Source organism: Cryptotermes secundus, unplaced genomic scaffold (assembly GCF_002891405.2).
Source record: "Cryptotermes secundus unplaced genomic scaffold, Csec_1.0 scaffold1465, whole genome shotgun sequence".
Classification (NCBI taxonomy): Eukaryota; Metazoa; Arthropoda; class Insecta; order Blattodea; family Kalotermitidae; genus Cryptotermes; species Cryptotermes secundus.
Genome location: NW_019742004.1, coordinates 15,540 through 32,368, shown reverse-complemented (window position 1 = coordinate 32,368; position 16,829 = coordinate 15,540). Strand labels below are relative to the sequence as shown.

The 16,829-nt window shown below is 37.4% G+C and overlaps 1 protein-coding gene across 1 annotated transcript in view; it reads left to right on the top strand.

The window, feature by feature from the left end:
* The window catches only part of LOC111872991 (protein lethal(2)denticleless), a 31,569-nt gene extending 23,719 nt beyond the window's left edge, over window positions 1-7,850 (top strand). The window contains exons 7-8 of the mRNA XM_023867338.2: window positions 2,733-2,935; window positions 6,012-7,850. Of these exons, the coding sequence (XP_023723106.1) occupies window positions 2,733-2,935; window positions 6,012-6,908 (1,100 nt within the window). The 3' untranslated portion in view covers window positions 6,909-7,850. The remainder of the gene's footprint in view (window positions 1-2,732; window positions 2,936-6,011) is intronic.
* Window positions 7,851-16,829: the final 8,979 nt, after the last annotated feature.

Below are 16,829 nucleotides of genomic sequence, written 5' to 3'. Positions count from 1 at the left end.
GCAAAAAACTTGATGTAATGCAAATTGCACTGAAGGCAAATAATACAGCACACTTCCCATCTTGTCAGCAGTTGAAAGAAGAAGAAGAAAATGACACAAAATTTAGTATGTTTCATGAAATAATAATTGATATCAAGAAAGAGTTCCAGGACAGATTCCAGGATTTTGACTCCCTAAAACCAAAACTTGCACTATTCAATAACCCCATGGAGATTGAAGTGAGTGAGGTGCCCTGCGACCTTCAAATGGAAATTTGTGATCTTCAGGCAGACCCATTCTACCAGACTAAAAAGTGTGGTGTCCCTGAAACTTTCTGGAAACTGATTTCTAAAGAACGTTTCCCCAAACTGCTTAAATTCTCTCTGCAAATGTTATCACTGTTTGGCAGTACATATGTGTGTGTGAAAGTGCTTTTTCTGCTCTCAAACAAATTAAATCAAAAACGAGAAATCACATTGAAAGTGCTTCACTGGAATCAAGCCGGAGACTTTGCCTTACTGAACTTACAGTGGACACTGATAAACTTGTATCAGAAAAGCAGTGGCAATCATCACATTGATTTCTTGAGTGTAAAATAAAGTGATATATTAAACTAGTGAGCTATATGTAATTCGTTTTCTTTCTTTAATGTCTCTGGCCCTCACTTTCCTATACAAAAATTTGATTGGCCCTGGGGTAACTAAAGGTTGGACCACACTGACATAAGTAATTACTTAATATTTCTATTAAATTTTTTGTAAGATCCTATTCCACCTCATAAGGGGTGTTGTCCACTTGTTTAGAGTTATGTGTTTATTTCAGAATATTTATTTCAGGAGCTTATTTTCCTGTTCATTAGCCCGTTGTTTTGCTATGTCTGCAATCTTGTTGCTTGTGTGTTGTTCCTTCTAGCAGCATATGGTGCTGTCTTCACTATAAGTGATTTAGAAAACTTTTCTAGGAACATAACTTTGTATGTTTTTGACTGATGTTTCTGTAAGAAAGGTAGACCGAAGCACTTGTGAAATTTTGAACACATAACTCATGATATTGTGGCGTGTTATATGTTGTCCATTGCTGAGCAACGAAACAATGGAAATTGTTGAGACCATTGTGTAGGAATATCCATAGCAATGAGTGTTCATTGCATAACAACACTCGGTAAACACCCCTCCTCACTAGGCTGTGACATCACGGAACAGTAGGGCGTCTATTGCTAGGCAATGCATAGGTAGACACCTGACAGTACCTGATATCTGTTGCCGAGCAACAATGTTTTCTCTATGAGGTCTGAACCGAGCCTATATAAGGAGCAGCGAACACTTTTCAGGAGTGAGTGAGTTAGTATTCAGTATAAGTTGGAGTCTGAAGAGAGACACCATCGAATGCAGTCTAGTATTCGCCGAGATATAGTGGAAGCAATAATTGTGATACTGCAAGTGATAGTAACTGTATTCCTGACTCTAAGTAAGTGTGGATGAATGAGTTCAATCGTTGAATCCGAAGGCTACATGAAGTTATTTGTCGCATGACATACCCAACACGTGACAATATATAATATACAATTGAGTGGAAGAAGGGTACCCTCTTTGAAAAAGCCAGAGTTAACAAGGGATAGTCTTAACATCATTTCACACACCTCACTAAAGACTAAGATTAAGTCTGGTGTAAGAAACTCCTTGGTTCAATGAGGATTACTTGGTTTTTAGACTTTGTCCATCGTCTGGTATACAAAAGAACACAACATTTCAAAAACATGATTTGTTTCCATCCTTAGGTGGGTGGTGGGGGACACCTACTATGTTGAGTCTGTCATAAAGAGCTAACCTCAATGATGACTAAAGCCCAGTTATCCTAAGTGTTGTACACCACCGTCAGAACATTTTAGGAATGTTCTTGATACACATTGAGTATCTGATAGTTATTCATGTCTTCCAACAATTTTCTGTCATTGAAACTGATGGTTTGTGATTGTGTCTAGAAAAGTCTCTATCCTGAGGTATTTTACATGTTTATGGCCTATTTCTAGGAGTCATTTTAATATTTTCTTTCCCTCTATGTCTGGGTCTTTCAAGTGACCTTTTCTTCACGAGATCCTCTAACTCACATGTACATTTCTTATTTATTTATAAATGGTTTGTTTAACAATGTCAGCAGTTCACCCTATACAGTGTCAAATGGTAAGATGATTAGTGAATAATGCATTGAAAAGATCGTGGAATGAAGCAGTCATGGTCTAATGGAGATGTTATCACAGAATTTCCTTTAATTGAGGAAATCCGTGAAAACCCTCCATCAGGATAGACAGTTACCAGGCCAGGAGTTGAACTGTAGACCTTATGAAAATGAAGCAGCAGTGCTACCCAGTCACCTGTAACATTTGATTGCAGTTCTACAGTTCTTGTTGCCCATGCATGTTATATGTTCTACCAGTCTCATTCTTCTTTGTTGACACAAATGATGTCAAGTGGTTGTATGAATTGTCAGTTTCACTGGTTTAGCACTCCTCCATATTTGGGAGGTTCTAGAATCTTTCCACATATTGGGTATCTTGACAATCTTTCCTCAGTATCTTCAGGCACAAGAACATCTCAGAAGCTTCATTCGCTGGCTCAGTGATTCATGGCCAAATTTATCCATCCAGTCACTTGATACTGTATGACCTGTGTAATTAAGAAGGTGCAGTTACAAGTAAAACAGCCAAAGAAATTGATTTATGAGAAACAAACTACATAATCATTTTTTGTGTCCAGTTGCAACATTCATCGGACACCAGAGCTCCACATTCTATGTTAAATCATGCCTCAGTCCCGATGGGCTCTACCTGGCCAGTGGCTCCAGTGATGAACATGCCTACATATGGAACACGCAGGGTTTGAAGACACCAGTGACAAGCCTGGTGGGGCATAGGGCAGAGGTCACCTGCGTGCAATGGTGTCCAGTGGGGGATACAAAGGTTGGTGTCAGAATATAGCCACCTGTTATAATGCAGCCACTTGGAATACAATGAAGAAAGTGACAGGTTTAATATTACAGTAAATCCTATGAAAATATGTTATGAAGGTGTGAACTGGATTGAATTGCCTCAGGATAAGGCCCAGTGGCAAACATTGATGAAATTTTTTGATCCAGGTGATTTCAAGACCAGACAAATCATAGTCATCTTCTTGAGGAAGGCTGTAGTATGGGGTTGGTTTAGGTAGTTCAGAAATTGGTTGACACCTGGTTAACTATTTAACTAGGTAGATACTTGGCAGTTTTGTTGATTCTTACAGTGGAATCACCATTCAGTGTTTATTTGAGATTCTCTTGCATTTAATATTTAATGTTTTTGATAATTCTCCAGTTTTACCTCTGTTAACCCTTCCGCGACGGATAGTATTTAAATCATTTCCTACCGCCAAACCGACGGGGTATTTAATTATTAAACAGAAAAATGCACTTATCCATGAAAAATTTAGTAACTCTCGCAAAAATTGGTATATTGAGATAAAATTTTCACAGAAATATTCATAAAGAAACGAAGAACAAAACTATATATATATTTTTCAATATAATTATGATAAATAATATTTTTTTACTCACTCGAACTGCTAAAAGTTGAGTTTGGTGTGGTAATCCTGAAAACACTGGTCAATACATAGCCCAACATCACAATCACTGCACCAGTACACGGTTTCTTTTCTTCTTTTGTTTTTTGTACACACTACACATCGCCTTTGTGGTCTAGCCTTTTTTCCTGATGGGGGAATTTTACTAATAAAATGTCTTTCACGAAGCCGGGGGATGGTGTTATCTGATGAATGACGTCGACCTTGTACTCTACGTGCTGCCTGCTCCTGGTCCGTAAACTTCAACAGCAACCCTTCTACCAGATTTACTCTGAATGCTAAGTGGTCTGTCAGTCTTTCCTGATTCTTGTTATAAATTATCATGGCATTTACCACTGTCGCATTCAAAAGGCGTCTGAAGAGTTTCATGTACCACTTATGAAGTCTTTTTCTTTCCACGTTGTAGTACTGTAAAAGCTGATCTTTCAAATCAACGCCACCCATCATTTCATTATAATCAATTATAATTTTTGGTTTTTTTATTTCTTTGTTTCTCTTTATATCTGTCTGTGTGTCGGCATTGTGAAATGTAGAGATCACGGAAACTGGTTTTTTGTCTTGCCACTTGAGAACAGTTATAGGACCTGCGTGCTGAGCTATGATCTCGCCCTTTCTCAACTTTGTGTTTTTTACAGTTGTTGGGACACCCTTTCTGTTCAACCTAAGGGTCCCAACACAGTCAGTGCCATGATTTTTTAATAATTTTGCTAACTGGGGGGAATTGTAATAATTATCCATCCATAGAGTATGACCTCTATGGAGGAGCGGTTCGACCAAATGTAGAACAACAGATGTTGTTTTATTGGTATTTTCTCTGATCAGTGAAGAATTTAGTTGGGTTTCGCTGCCAGTGTAAACAATAAATGACCATAAATACCCAGATTTGGAATCACAGAGTTCATAAGTTTTTATGCCGAATTTTGAAGCTTTCAGTGGCAAGTACATTTTGAATGCCAATCTCCCTTTCCATAGTGTAAGCGATTCATCAATACAAATATTTTGTCCAGGATAGAAGAGTGTCTGAAATTTTTCGTTGAGATGTTGAATGACAGGAAAAATTTTGAAAAGTCTTGTAGGTCCTAGGTAATTATCTTTCTTAGTATTGTCATTGAAATGGAGAAATTTACATATAAGCTGGAATCTGTCTCTCGAAATTACATCAGGAAATGCTGGAGTGTATAGTAATCTTTTCGTTGAAAAGTATGAATTTAGAGTTGGCTTATTGACTATACCCATCAGCAAGAACAAGGCTAAGACCACATACATTTCATTTAGTGTCACTGGTACCCACTGCCTAGCTGGAGATCTAAATGGAAAAACCCTCCCACATATAAATTGTTGCGCATAAGTGTTTGTTTCCTGAACGATATTGTTCACAAAATCCTCAGTAAAAAATAATAGAAATGTCTGTACTATATCGAGCACATTGACAGACTGATTTCTCGGGCCTGAATTTTCAGAAAACCGTTCGCGAACGCCATCATAATTATCCATATTTTGCCAAAAATAACTCTCGTCTGAATCCGCCACTGGAACCCTCGCCACTATTTCGTCGTCATCTTCAATACTAAGATCTTGGATAGCATCAACTACAGCCTGATCTTCAATTTCATTATCACTGTTTTCACTACTATCCGAATATTCGAACTCACTAACTTCCGAGTCGTGAGCAAGGAACTGTTCTAGTTCATCGCCCTGTAAAACTTTCCTACTTGTAGAGGCCATGGTTATGGCGCGACTGAGAGAAGAAAGTGTTATGACATCATAGATTTCTGTATCATTCGTAAGTTTATTTTCTTAGGTTGCATTTGGTTCCAAGAAAAAAGGACCCTCTTGTTTGACTACTTCATTGTGTCAGCAGACTGTACAGCAACCCATTCAAGGAAAACCTTCGTCTGGGGTTTCAGTGAGTGACTCATATAGACAAGCAAAGACCATAGAGTCGAAAGATATATAGTTTTATACATTTTCCTTACTTAGAATTTGAAAAATTTCAATGAAATCTAGGCGCAGTGAGACAAAAGTACGAACTATTACACTAACGATACAAAATAAAAATACCGTGCTAAAAATTCGTCCAAAATAAATAACTCATATACCAATAGAAAGATGAAACCCTAATCTATGTACTCCTGAAAAGAAAATTGGAATATCTTTCCTCGTTTTGTCAGCAACGTCCTTCAAAGCTAACACTGCGCAGGTCGGTGAACTGCACAGATGTCGGTGGCATACGATTATTTAAAGGGTCGGTGAAGCACACGGATGTCGGTGCGGAAGGGTTAAGTTCTGTCCATCTGCATTTTCTTAAGTATAGTTGGAATCCATTGTTCTCCAGAGATGTATGGAATCATGATTTCATTGTAGTCAGTCATCTGTTTAATAACTTGAGTTTTAGTGTGACTTGTTAATTTGTTGTTGCAGATTGCGACATGTTCAGATGATGCAAGACATCGGATCTGGCGAGTGGGATGTGAGTTTGAGGATGATAATTATCCTGAGATGCTAAGAGGTAGGGCTCTGACACCTAAGATAACCCATAGAGATGAAGAAAACACAAGGGGAGTTGTGGAAACATCACCATGTGCCAGCAAAACAAGTACTGGTGATCAGGAGAGAACACCTGACTTTGTCTGTTCAGATGTCATACTGCCAGACACAAGCTGTTGGAAATGTAATGGCAAGGGGCAGACTACAAGTCCATGTGCAACTTGTTTGTGTGTACTTAGGAGGAAGTCTCCCAGGACTAAACGTAGGCTCGAAGATTCGTTGGATGATGGTGCCAGTTGCAGTTTTGGTCGACACAGTAAGCACACAGTGCTTTCTCCAGTCCGAGAAGGGAATCAGGAGAGCAGAGTTGGGCTGGAAACACGAGCTAGGAGATTGTTCAGTCCATGCAAACACAATTTGAGTAATAAGTCTCCCACTAGTAATTGGGAGACTGATACCAAAACAGCATCCGAGGCCATTCTGTCTTCACCGACACTGAATCTTCCAAACTATGTTCTTGATGGAACTTCACCACATCATCACTGCAGTCCAAATGCACGACTTAAGGAGAATGTTGACTGGCTCACAAAACTGAGGAAAGAGAGGACAAATAGTGGGGAAAGTTGTAACTATCCAAGTGCACATGTTACACCAAAGCGAAGACTTACACGTTCTCGATCACATGAAATCAGCAAAGGGATTAGCCTGAAAGGAAATTCAGAGACTTTGTGGCGTTTTTTCCGTGTAGCAGGAAAATCAAATGGAGAGCTGCTGAACTTTGCAGCTGCACAGGGAGATAGCTCCCCCAAAGTTTTGACAATAGAACCGTGATAGTCATGTGGCACTAGATACATGCAATATGGTGATAATTTATAATATGTAAGTGCATGAATTAAAATTAACAAGGCTGCAATGCCCAGAAGGAAGTGCTGTTATTTATGGATTCAAATATTGATGTTAAATTTTTGCTATCCTTTTGGAATAATATGATGTTTGTGAGATGTCCATGTATTTGGGTGATGTCTTCATTGACAGTGATGAAATATCACAGATAAAAATTGAAATATTTTACTTACTGCACAACAGATGTGTACCTTTATAGGGGAGTTCTCTGCTAATTTTGAAGGATGTATTTTGAAATGTTTGAATTAATTTTGAATGACAAAATTGTATACAGTGAAAGTATCATAGAGCAAGTATGGCTTGTAGCAAAGATGTCATTATAGCAACAAAAATCATTGGCACCATCAATTTCTTAATGTTACATCATATAGACAGGGTTTTTTTTCCAGCGCCATCATAATGAGTGATTCCTAATTAGTAGCTTTCATATTAAGTATTTGCTCCAACTGCACTTGCAGTTTTGCTTCTGAAGTTACAAATGACTTGCTGTCTGTAAAGGTACAATTAACCCACCCTCTCTTTACTGCCCTAGTCTTGGCAAGAATTCATATAACAAAATCTGAGAGCAGCTTACCATTTCCAAGTCTGAACCATTAAGAAATCTGAATATTCCCTTCAGTCAAATAGTTTGTTTCGTTGTGTACTAAGTCACTTGTCTAGTTTATGGAGGCACCATGCAGTATCTTCCCTTCCTTGTCAAATGAATTTCTGCTCCCCCCGAACTTCCATTGTTCTAGGTTTGAGGATGATGATACAGAACACAACTGCACATGTGTGTTTAGGTTTTGTCTCATAAAGCATGTACAGTGGAACCTTGCTTAATGAGCATAATTTGTTCCAGAATCTTACTTGTTAAGCGAAACAATTTTTCCCATATAAATTAATGTGTTAATGGCTAAGGAAGACTAATTGAAATTGGAAGGTGCTATGGCATGGAAATGAATGTGGAGAAAACAAAAGTAATGAAAATTTTGAGACAACCAACTCCAGTCACAATAAAGATAGACCAAAAACAACTGGAGAATGTGAAATGTTTTAAATATTTTGTTAGCTTGTTAACAGATGATGGAAGGTGTACTAGTGAAATTAAATCCAGGATTGCCATGGCAAAAGCTGCATTTAGCAAGAAGAAGAATCTTTTTACCAGCAAATTGGACTTAAATTTGAGGAAGAAACTAGTGAAATGCTACATTTGGAGCATAGCTCTGTATGGGGCTGAAACATGGACACTTAGGGCAGTAGATCAGAAACATCTGGAAAGTTTTGAAATGTGGTGTTGGAGAAGAATGGAGAAGATCAGTTGGACCGATTATGTGAGAAATGAAGAAGTGTTAATTAGAGTCAGTGAGCAGAGGAATATCCTACATGAAATAAGAAAACGGAAGGCTAATTGGATTGGTCATGTTTTACGCAGAAACTGCCTTCTAAAAGAAGCTATCGAAGGAAAGATAGATGGGCGGATAGAAGTGACAAGAAGACGAGGAAGAAGACGTAAGAAGATGCTGGATGACCTTGGGGACAGAAGAGGATACTGTCATTTGAAGGAGAAAGCTCTAGATCGCATTAAGTGGAGGAATAGTTTTGGAAGAGACTGTGGACCTGTCGTCTTGACAGATTACTGATGATGATGATGAAATTAATGTAAAATACGATAATGCATTCCATGCCGAAAAAAATACTAAAAAAAATTATGTATAACGTTTATTCAAAGAAAATAATATATACATTGTTAAGGAGCGTGAATCATCTTTATCTTTTTTTCTATGCAGAATGAACCAACCTGGAATGCGATTTCGATTTGCAGAAAAAAAATCGAAATAGTTTATTATTTATGATACATATCTAATTCTTTTTTAGTAGAAAGCTGTCTAGAGACATTTGTTTTTGCTGACGCTTCAAAATTTGGTGAAAATGCAACACAGCATTATCATTAAATAAATTTGTAGTGCGCATAGCCACTGCCTTATTAGGGCGATGCTTCTCAATGTACGTTGCAACAGTTTCCCATGCTTTTAGCGTTTCTCTTATTGTGCCAGAAGATTGTTGCTTTGCTGTTACCTCCTCCTCCCCCTCTGACAAACTCTTGAAGTTGCCGATGAAGTTCTCTGCTGCCTTTGTGTCGGAGCTTGCTGCTTCACTGTGCCTTACAATGCTGTGGATGCCTGTTCTTCTCTTAAACTTCTTGAACCACCCATGGCTTCCCTTAAATGCTTCTTCTTCGGCCGTTGATGATCCTGGCGTGTGTTTTACACTGGACCGAGTAATGGCGAGTGCAGCGAATTGTACAAACTTGTGTTTCCTCTGTTCCACAACGAAATCGAAGTGTTTTCCCTCTGAACCATGAAAGTGAAATATGTGTGAAGGAAGAATACAGGATAACGTACATGTATTGATTTAACAAAAGTAAGTGCATATAAGAATAGTGGGTGTGTAGTGAAAGACAGTGTGTCTTTGAGGTTATTCTTGGTCTATTATTAATAATCTCGTGTGAAGTATGTACAGTGATTTGTACAAAATGTGTTTTAGTGGTTATATGGATAGAGATTGAATTATATTTTATGAGTGCATATTTGGTATGACAGAAAAGAGGGTGTAATGTTGGTATGTAGCCTCTGAATGTGACAGGTGTGAGTAGGTTATTAGTCAGAATGATATACTTTTTTTTGCATTAGTATAAGTACTTGTAAGAAGAGGGTGCAAAGTGAATTTCTAGTTCCCATTGAAGAATTTATTTTTGAATTTATATCATAGTTCTGTGTGACAGTGTGGTGGGTATAATGTATGTTGTTTTGGTCACATTAATGTGGAGTGCATAGCGAAGTTTAAATTCTCTAGTGTGACGTTATATTTTTGTGTGCAATATATACAGTAATGTGTAGTGAGGTATTGTAGTGTTTGAGAATGTTAATATCTCCATTCATGCACAGTGGATTCAGAAGTCTCCACTTTTATGTACATCACTTGTTTGCATGGAGAATTCTTGCTTATAACAAGGCGGTATGCTAAGTGAAAGACATGTTGTTATTGGTGTTATGCTGGCAGTCCTGTTCAATGAGAGTGTAAAATGTGCACAGTGGTGTGTAGAGTATGTGTTATAGCATGAAGAATGATGGCAAGTGATTTATAAGTTAGATGTGTATTTCGGTTTGATAGACAACTGATTGCATTCTTGCCATCTGATTTTCCAGGCTTACATGTGCTAGCAGGTAGTATAGACCACAAGGGAATTATTTCATTTCCATCTATTAAACTGCTTAAAAATCACATTGTTTACAGGAAAGCACGAGTTGTTACAGCCGATATTTTTGTAATTGTAATTTATAGTTTAGTCTAGAACATATATAGTGATGTGTTTGTTTCTTGTTTTAATGCTTAGGAAATTGTTGAAGGATACTGTCTTAGGTTCAGATCGTAATAAGTGATTTCCCTATCTAATATATGAGCACTACTATTGTGGGGTGGATACCTTTCATATAGAGTATATGTATATCCTTCACATATGTCGAGAAACATAATAAATTTAATGTTTCCATTTGAAAACAGAATATTTCGGAAACTGTTGGAAATTGTAAGAGTCAATCAAGATAATTGTGATATCTTGCACTTGGGAGTTCTGCAATGTCAATATTTCGTAAAAATAATTTACGACCATTATAAATATAGAAATATATGCCAGGATTCATAGATTACGGAGTTAGTATAACAGAAAAAATATATGCAAGAGTTTATCATGTGAGAGAATTCGGAAATAAAATGTCCCGTGTAAATATATAATGATTTCATACGCTGTCAGAGACATTCAATCGTAAGATATTACCGACGGCCAAGCCGTGCTTAACTGACCATAACGATGCACAGTAGTCATTTGCGCACACCTATCATAATGTACCCACACAACCTAACATTAGCGTGAATTACAGAGTTTCGTCCCCTCCAAGGTGCAGATGGGTGCGCAGTAGTTACTGCGCAAACCTAACCTAACATAACCTAACGCAGCCCAACCTAACGTCAGCGAAGGATACCCAAGGGTACCCCCTGAGCTGCAGTTGGATGCGTAGTAGTTCATTGCGCACACCTAAGAGTGACGTCATTTACGAAGCTGCTATTTCCCCCGAACGTAATATAGGCCTGTCGTAACGTGGAATATAATTCGAAATATTACGTTATGTATAAAATTGAGCGGGTTGACCGTTTTTCCACCCATACTATCTCAATCTATGCTCGTATATTCCGATGCTATATTGCTACGTGATAGCTTAGATTGTGTCGAAAACGCCGCTCACACCTCACGAGTTTGCGAATCCCCCACGGTGATACAAATGACTACTGAATATTACATATTATGGCATCATGCTGCCCTCCAATGGCATAACGTTATGACGAAAAACCTTTATTATCAGTGAAGTCGGTCCCTTCTTTATCGTGGATGGATACGCGACCAATTGAGTGGCTGTTTGGCATATGTTTCGCCCGAATTTACCTTCCTGAATAGGAAGTAGAATATAAATTATACACGAAAATGTATAAAAAATGGGGTGAAAAATTGCCGTCCTGTAATGGAAATGTTAATCGAATATTTCTGTTTAGTCATGTTAAGCGGTTGGCTGCCCAGTCACTGTGACCTAAATATCCGGTGTACAACATCAAGGTATGTTTCTTTCCTGGTATGAAGAGGTGTTTGTAAATAATAAGACGGTGATATGTGTGTATGTTTATATACATATATGTTCCAGTTCTGATTAATTATCTGCCTGAAAGTATAGCTTAAAAGATTCAGTTAGATAGTGCAAATGGTAGGCTTTAATGTGTGTATTATCCTGGACCGAGTAATTGCGAGTGCAAATTGTACAAACTTGTGCTTCCTCCGTTCCACAACGAAATCGAAGTGTTTTCCCCCTGAACCATGAAACTGAAGTATATGTGAAAGGAGAATGCACGATAACGTTCATTTATTTATTTAACGAAAGTAAGTGCATGTAAGAATAGTGGGTGTGTAGTGAAATACAATTTGAGGTTATTCTTGGCCTATTATTATTAATCTCGTGTGAAGTATGTACAGTGATTTGCACAAAATGTGTTTTAGTGGTTATATGGATAGAGAGTGAATTAGATTTTATGAGTGCATACTTGGTATGATGGAAAAAAGGGTGTAGTTTTGGTATGTAGCCACTGAATATCACAGGTGTGAGTAGGTTATTAGTCAGAATGATTTACTTTTTTTTTTTGCATTGGTATAAGTACTTGCAAGAAGAGGGTGCAAAGCGAATTTCTAATCCCATTGAAGAATTTATTTTTTGAATTTAATCTTGGTTCTGTGTGAGAGTGTTGTGGGTATCATATATGTTGTTTTGGTCACAATAATGTGGAGTGTAAAGCGAAGAAGTTTAAGTTCTCTAGTGTGACGTTATATTTTTGTGTGCGATATATACATTTATGTCACTGCATCTTGAAGTTATAGTTCTGAATAGGATGTATATATTATGTTCAGTTGTTTCGGTGATGAGGCATGGAGACTGTATGATACATATGGAATCCCAGTCGATTTAACACAGCTGATGTGTGAGGAGAAGGGTTTTACTGTTGACATTAATGAATATGAGGACGCGAAGAAACAAGCCCAGGTAATGAATACCGTTTGTGGTGTTTAGTTGTCCAAAAACTGGAAATATGAGAGCAGTGGAAATATCTGTTGATAGTTTTGTGTAGCTGTTTTTCAAGAGTTCATCAAGCATAAGAAAGTAGGCATTCATGATTTGCAGACATCTTTGAAACTGAATGAATTGTCTTAGTGTAAACTGTAAAGACTTTGAAATTTAGAATGTTCAGCAATGAATGTTAATGTCACTGGGAATTGTCTCAGATGATCAGGCTTGAACTAGCTTTATCTAAACTTTGATAATGGTATTTCCTCCACAGAAGGTATGATTGTTATAGTACGAGGATTCAGTGAGAATCAGTATAGCAAAGTTGGTATAGTGATGGAATTTGGGCTAGATGGCCAGGTTTCGATTCCCTGGAGGGTCAAGTTTTTTCTCTTCTGCACAGGGTCCAGACCAACTCTGGAACTCACCCGACCTCCCATCCAGTGGGTACCGGGGCACTTTCCCCAAGAGTAAAGTGGTCGGGGCATAAAGCTGACCACTCACCTCCCTATAGTGCCAGGGTCAAGGAGGGTGAAACTTGCCACTTCATGGTATGTCTTCATGGCATAGTGCTTAAATAATTAAGCACAGGGAAAACTTTACCTTCATCCCTCCAGGATTCAGTTTCTTGAGTTAGGTTAACGTGTGGACTACCAAACTGAATTTTTAAATTTGTTTTTCTCAGGCGAGAACCATCATATCATTTCAGAGCTGTTGTTAATAGCTGTTTTATGTTTTATTTAAAATAAATATTAATAATCGTGTGATGGCATTATTTATATTAAAGAGGACACTGGTGACTAATGTGGCCTGAGCATAAGTTCTCAACATTATGTGAATGCAAACTTTGTGGAATATTTCGAGCTCTGCCAAGCTTTCAGGGATATCAGCTGAAATTGACTGCACTTTTATAAAGGATCTCACCTATTAGAATGAGACCATAAGTCTTCAGTCTTATTGTAATTCATTCATAGTGAAATTAGGACTGGAGATTTTTTTTTTTAATTTCTTAGTTGGATGTATGGTTCTTGCGCTGTACAGTGCATTCAGGTAGGTGTTTGTTATATATTAATTTTTACTGTCGTAAATTTTTCATACAAAAATAAGTACTATAAACATCCCTTATTATCCATGTGAATACTTCTGAACTCCCTGTTCTGCTTTAGAAGTGTTGGGTTATTGGAAAGTGACTATAGAAGTGATGACTATGAAAGATTGCAAGTGTCTGCCATCTGGTCCTGATGATTCAGATTGGTCTATTGATGATACCATTCCACCATCACATAATGCCATGGAGTTGTCCATGTTATCCATATTGTCCATATTTGAAATATCAAAATATGGAAGCCGAATTTATTAAATAAGTCGCAATTCATTCCAACAGTATTATTCTGTGGTGGAAAATATCCGTTGGTTATGAAGAAAGCAGTCTTCTGGGATTTGGCACCGTGTATATGTGGTGTTAACCGACGTTTCGGAGGATCGTATCGCCTCCATCTTCAGGGTAGAAGAAAAAGTATAAGAATTCTGCAAGCGACCAGACCGTGAGAACGGTAGAAGCAGACAATTGACAATTTTAGAATAAAAAATTCAGTCAAAATATTGCTTATACATTGAAGCAATTATCTAAAAACCAGTTTATAACATAAGAATAGTTTAGAATGTTAATATAATTAATGATAATAGCTGTAACTAAACATTGACAATATAAGATAACAAATTGAGTATAATTGGTAATAAGAAATGCAAGTAATAATATGTACAATTTAAATAGGCTTAATCACATAAAACCTGTTTTGTCAGATAGTTTAAGTTTCTTACTAAAAAAGCTTTAATCCCAACTACCATATTGCTTAAATAATTATATATTATAACCATAAAACATCTCGTAAAAAATTCATCCAATGTATAAAAGGAATTAAAATACAAAAGTACCTTTAATTTGTCTTTAAACTTTTTTATATCCTTTGAAATTAGTTTAAGTGAGTTGGGAAGTGCATTATAAATCCTTACCACCATATATCGCCAAATTTACTTGGGTCATGTGTATGTCCATAATGTGTCTGGTATTAATTTCATAGTGAGCTTTGTATCAAATATTTCTCTGTTTTTTACAATAAACATCATAAAGGAGTATATGTATTGTGATCTTAATGGAAATATATACATATCTTTAAAATGTTCTCTACATGAATCTCTAAAACCACATCCTTTCATCATTCTTACAGCTCTCTTTTGTAGCTTGAATACTCTTTCAGCATGAGATGAGTTACCCCAGAACATTATACCATATGACATGACAGAATGGAAATATGAGAAGTAAACATTTTTAATGTTTTCATGGAGACTATTTGTTTTACATTTCTTATCATATAGCAGACTTTGTTCAATTTCTTTATTACGTCTTGTATGTGACCATCCCAAGTTGTCATTTTCGATTGTCAGGCCAAGAAATTTAGTGTAATTAGCACATGTTATAGTAGCACCAAGTTCTCCCATGTCCCTATCACACCTAGTTTTTGCAGTGAAGTTTATGTAGTATGTTTTTATTATATTGAGAGACATTAAATTCTTTTTAAACCAATCATCCAAAATTCTGTATACTTCAGTATACTTAGACTGCTTCAGTAGAGTTCAGTGCAAACGGAGAAGATGCTTTTGGAGATAAAAAGCAGTGAACAAAGGACCTGGTTGAGGTAATTTTCTTGTAATTTTTTTATGCTGTGGTATGGTTAATATGCATTTCAGCAAAAGAGGAGATTGAATTATTAAAGCCTTGACTCAATATTCATAGTCACTGTGCCGGTATTTTGATCAAGTCTAGCCTAATAATAATCATACGTAATAAAGACATTCTTCTGTTTCTTATGCCATTTTTGCTGAACTTTGTAACGTCCTAGAAATCATTGCCCCAATGAGATGTCTTCAGGCCACAGTGGACTTATAAACATAAAAGTTGTGTATGGCTGTCAGATATGTTGCAGTTGTAGCCAAATGTAAACATGTAAGAGTGGACACTGGTGTCTGTTGTGGTAATCAGCGTGTTAAATGGATTTCACAAGGAATTACTGGGTTTTTGGACTTTTTCCATCATCCAGGATTCTAGGAAATAGAAAGCACAACATTTCGGAAACCAAATCTGTTTCCGTCTTCAGGTGAGAAAGGAAGACACCTACTCAGCTGAAAGTCTGCAACGTTAAAGACTTAGGGTCATTTAAATTCTGGCCATAGGGGACTGCCGGCAATTTAAAAGTCCTTACGTTAAAGGTTAATTATTGCCACTGTGAAAACATTACAGTGCTTTCAAAAACATAAGCCTATATGCATAATTTAGATTTTATTATTGCAGTCCTGGATGTGCTGATCACAATGGCTGCGCCATCAAAGGTATGTACTGTCTTCGCTCTCGCGAATGCTGGATTGTGTGTTCGAATCCCACCCGAGGCATGGTCTACCTCATAATGCGTGACAGGTTAGGTTTTCACGAAGTCTGTGCACAATGGGTGCTGTGCATGCTGACCCCACAACACAAAATGCAAAGAATGGGTCTGGCATTACACCATTTCAATTGCTACCACGATGAAGGACACGATTTGCTAGCCCAAACTGTCACAGTCTTGGGTTCACAATTACCAGCCCGAGACAAAGCGTGCAGTGGAAACATCCTGAGTCGCCTGCCAAATAAAAGTTTAAGTTGACACCATCCTGCAGGAAAGTGATACTCACAGTCTTCTGGGATCATACAGGCATACTGCTCACCACATTCCAGCCTCAAGGACAAACCGTAAATTGCCGACTCCTACTGTAACATCCTCAGGAAACTTCGTAAGGTCATTCAACAGAAGCCTGAAACCTGTCATGCGTTATGAGGTAGGCCATGCCGTATGGTTCCGACAGCAGCGCAAAGAATTTTATTCTGCTGGTTTTCAGGGACTTGTGAAACGATGGGACAATTGCCTCAATGTCCAGGGAGATTATGTTGAGAAATAAAAGCATTTTTCAAATCAGTACTCTTATTTTTTAAGTTCTATATCCATTTGTAACTTACTTATTGACTTACCTACGTATTAGTCATTCTATTCCCTATGTTGATTCATGCCTTGAATAAGGGCACATTTTTTAAGTTTCCTCATATTCATCACAGAAGTTCCCTACGTGTTCTGCTTGTTGCATGTTTGTCAGTCTCACATGTCTTGTAAATCATTTT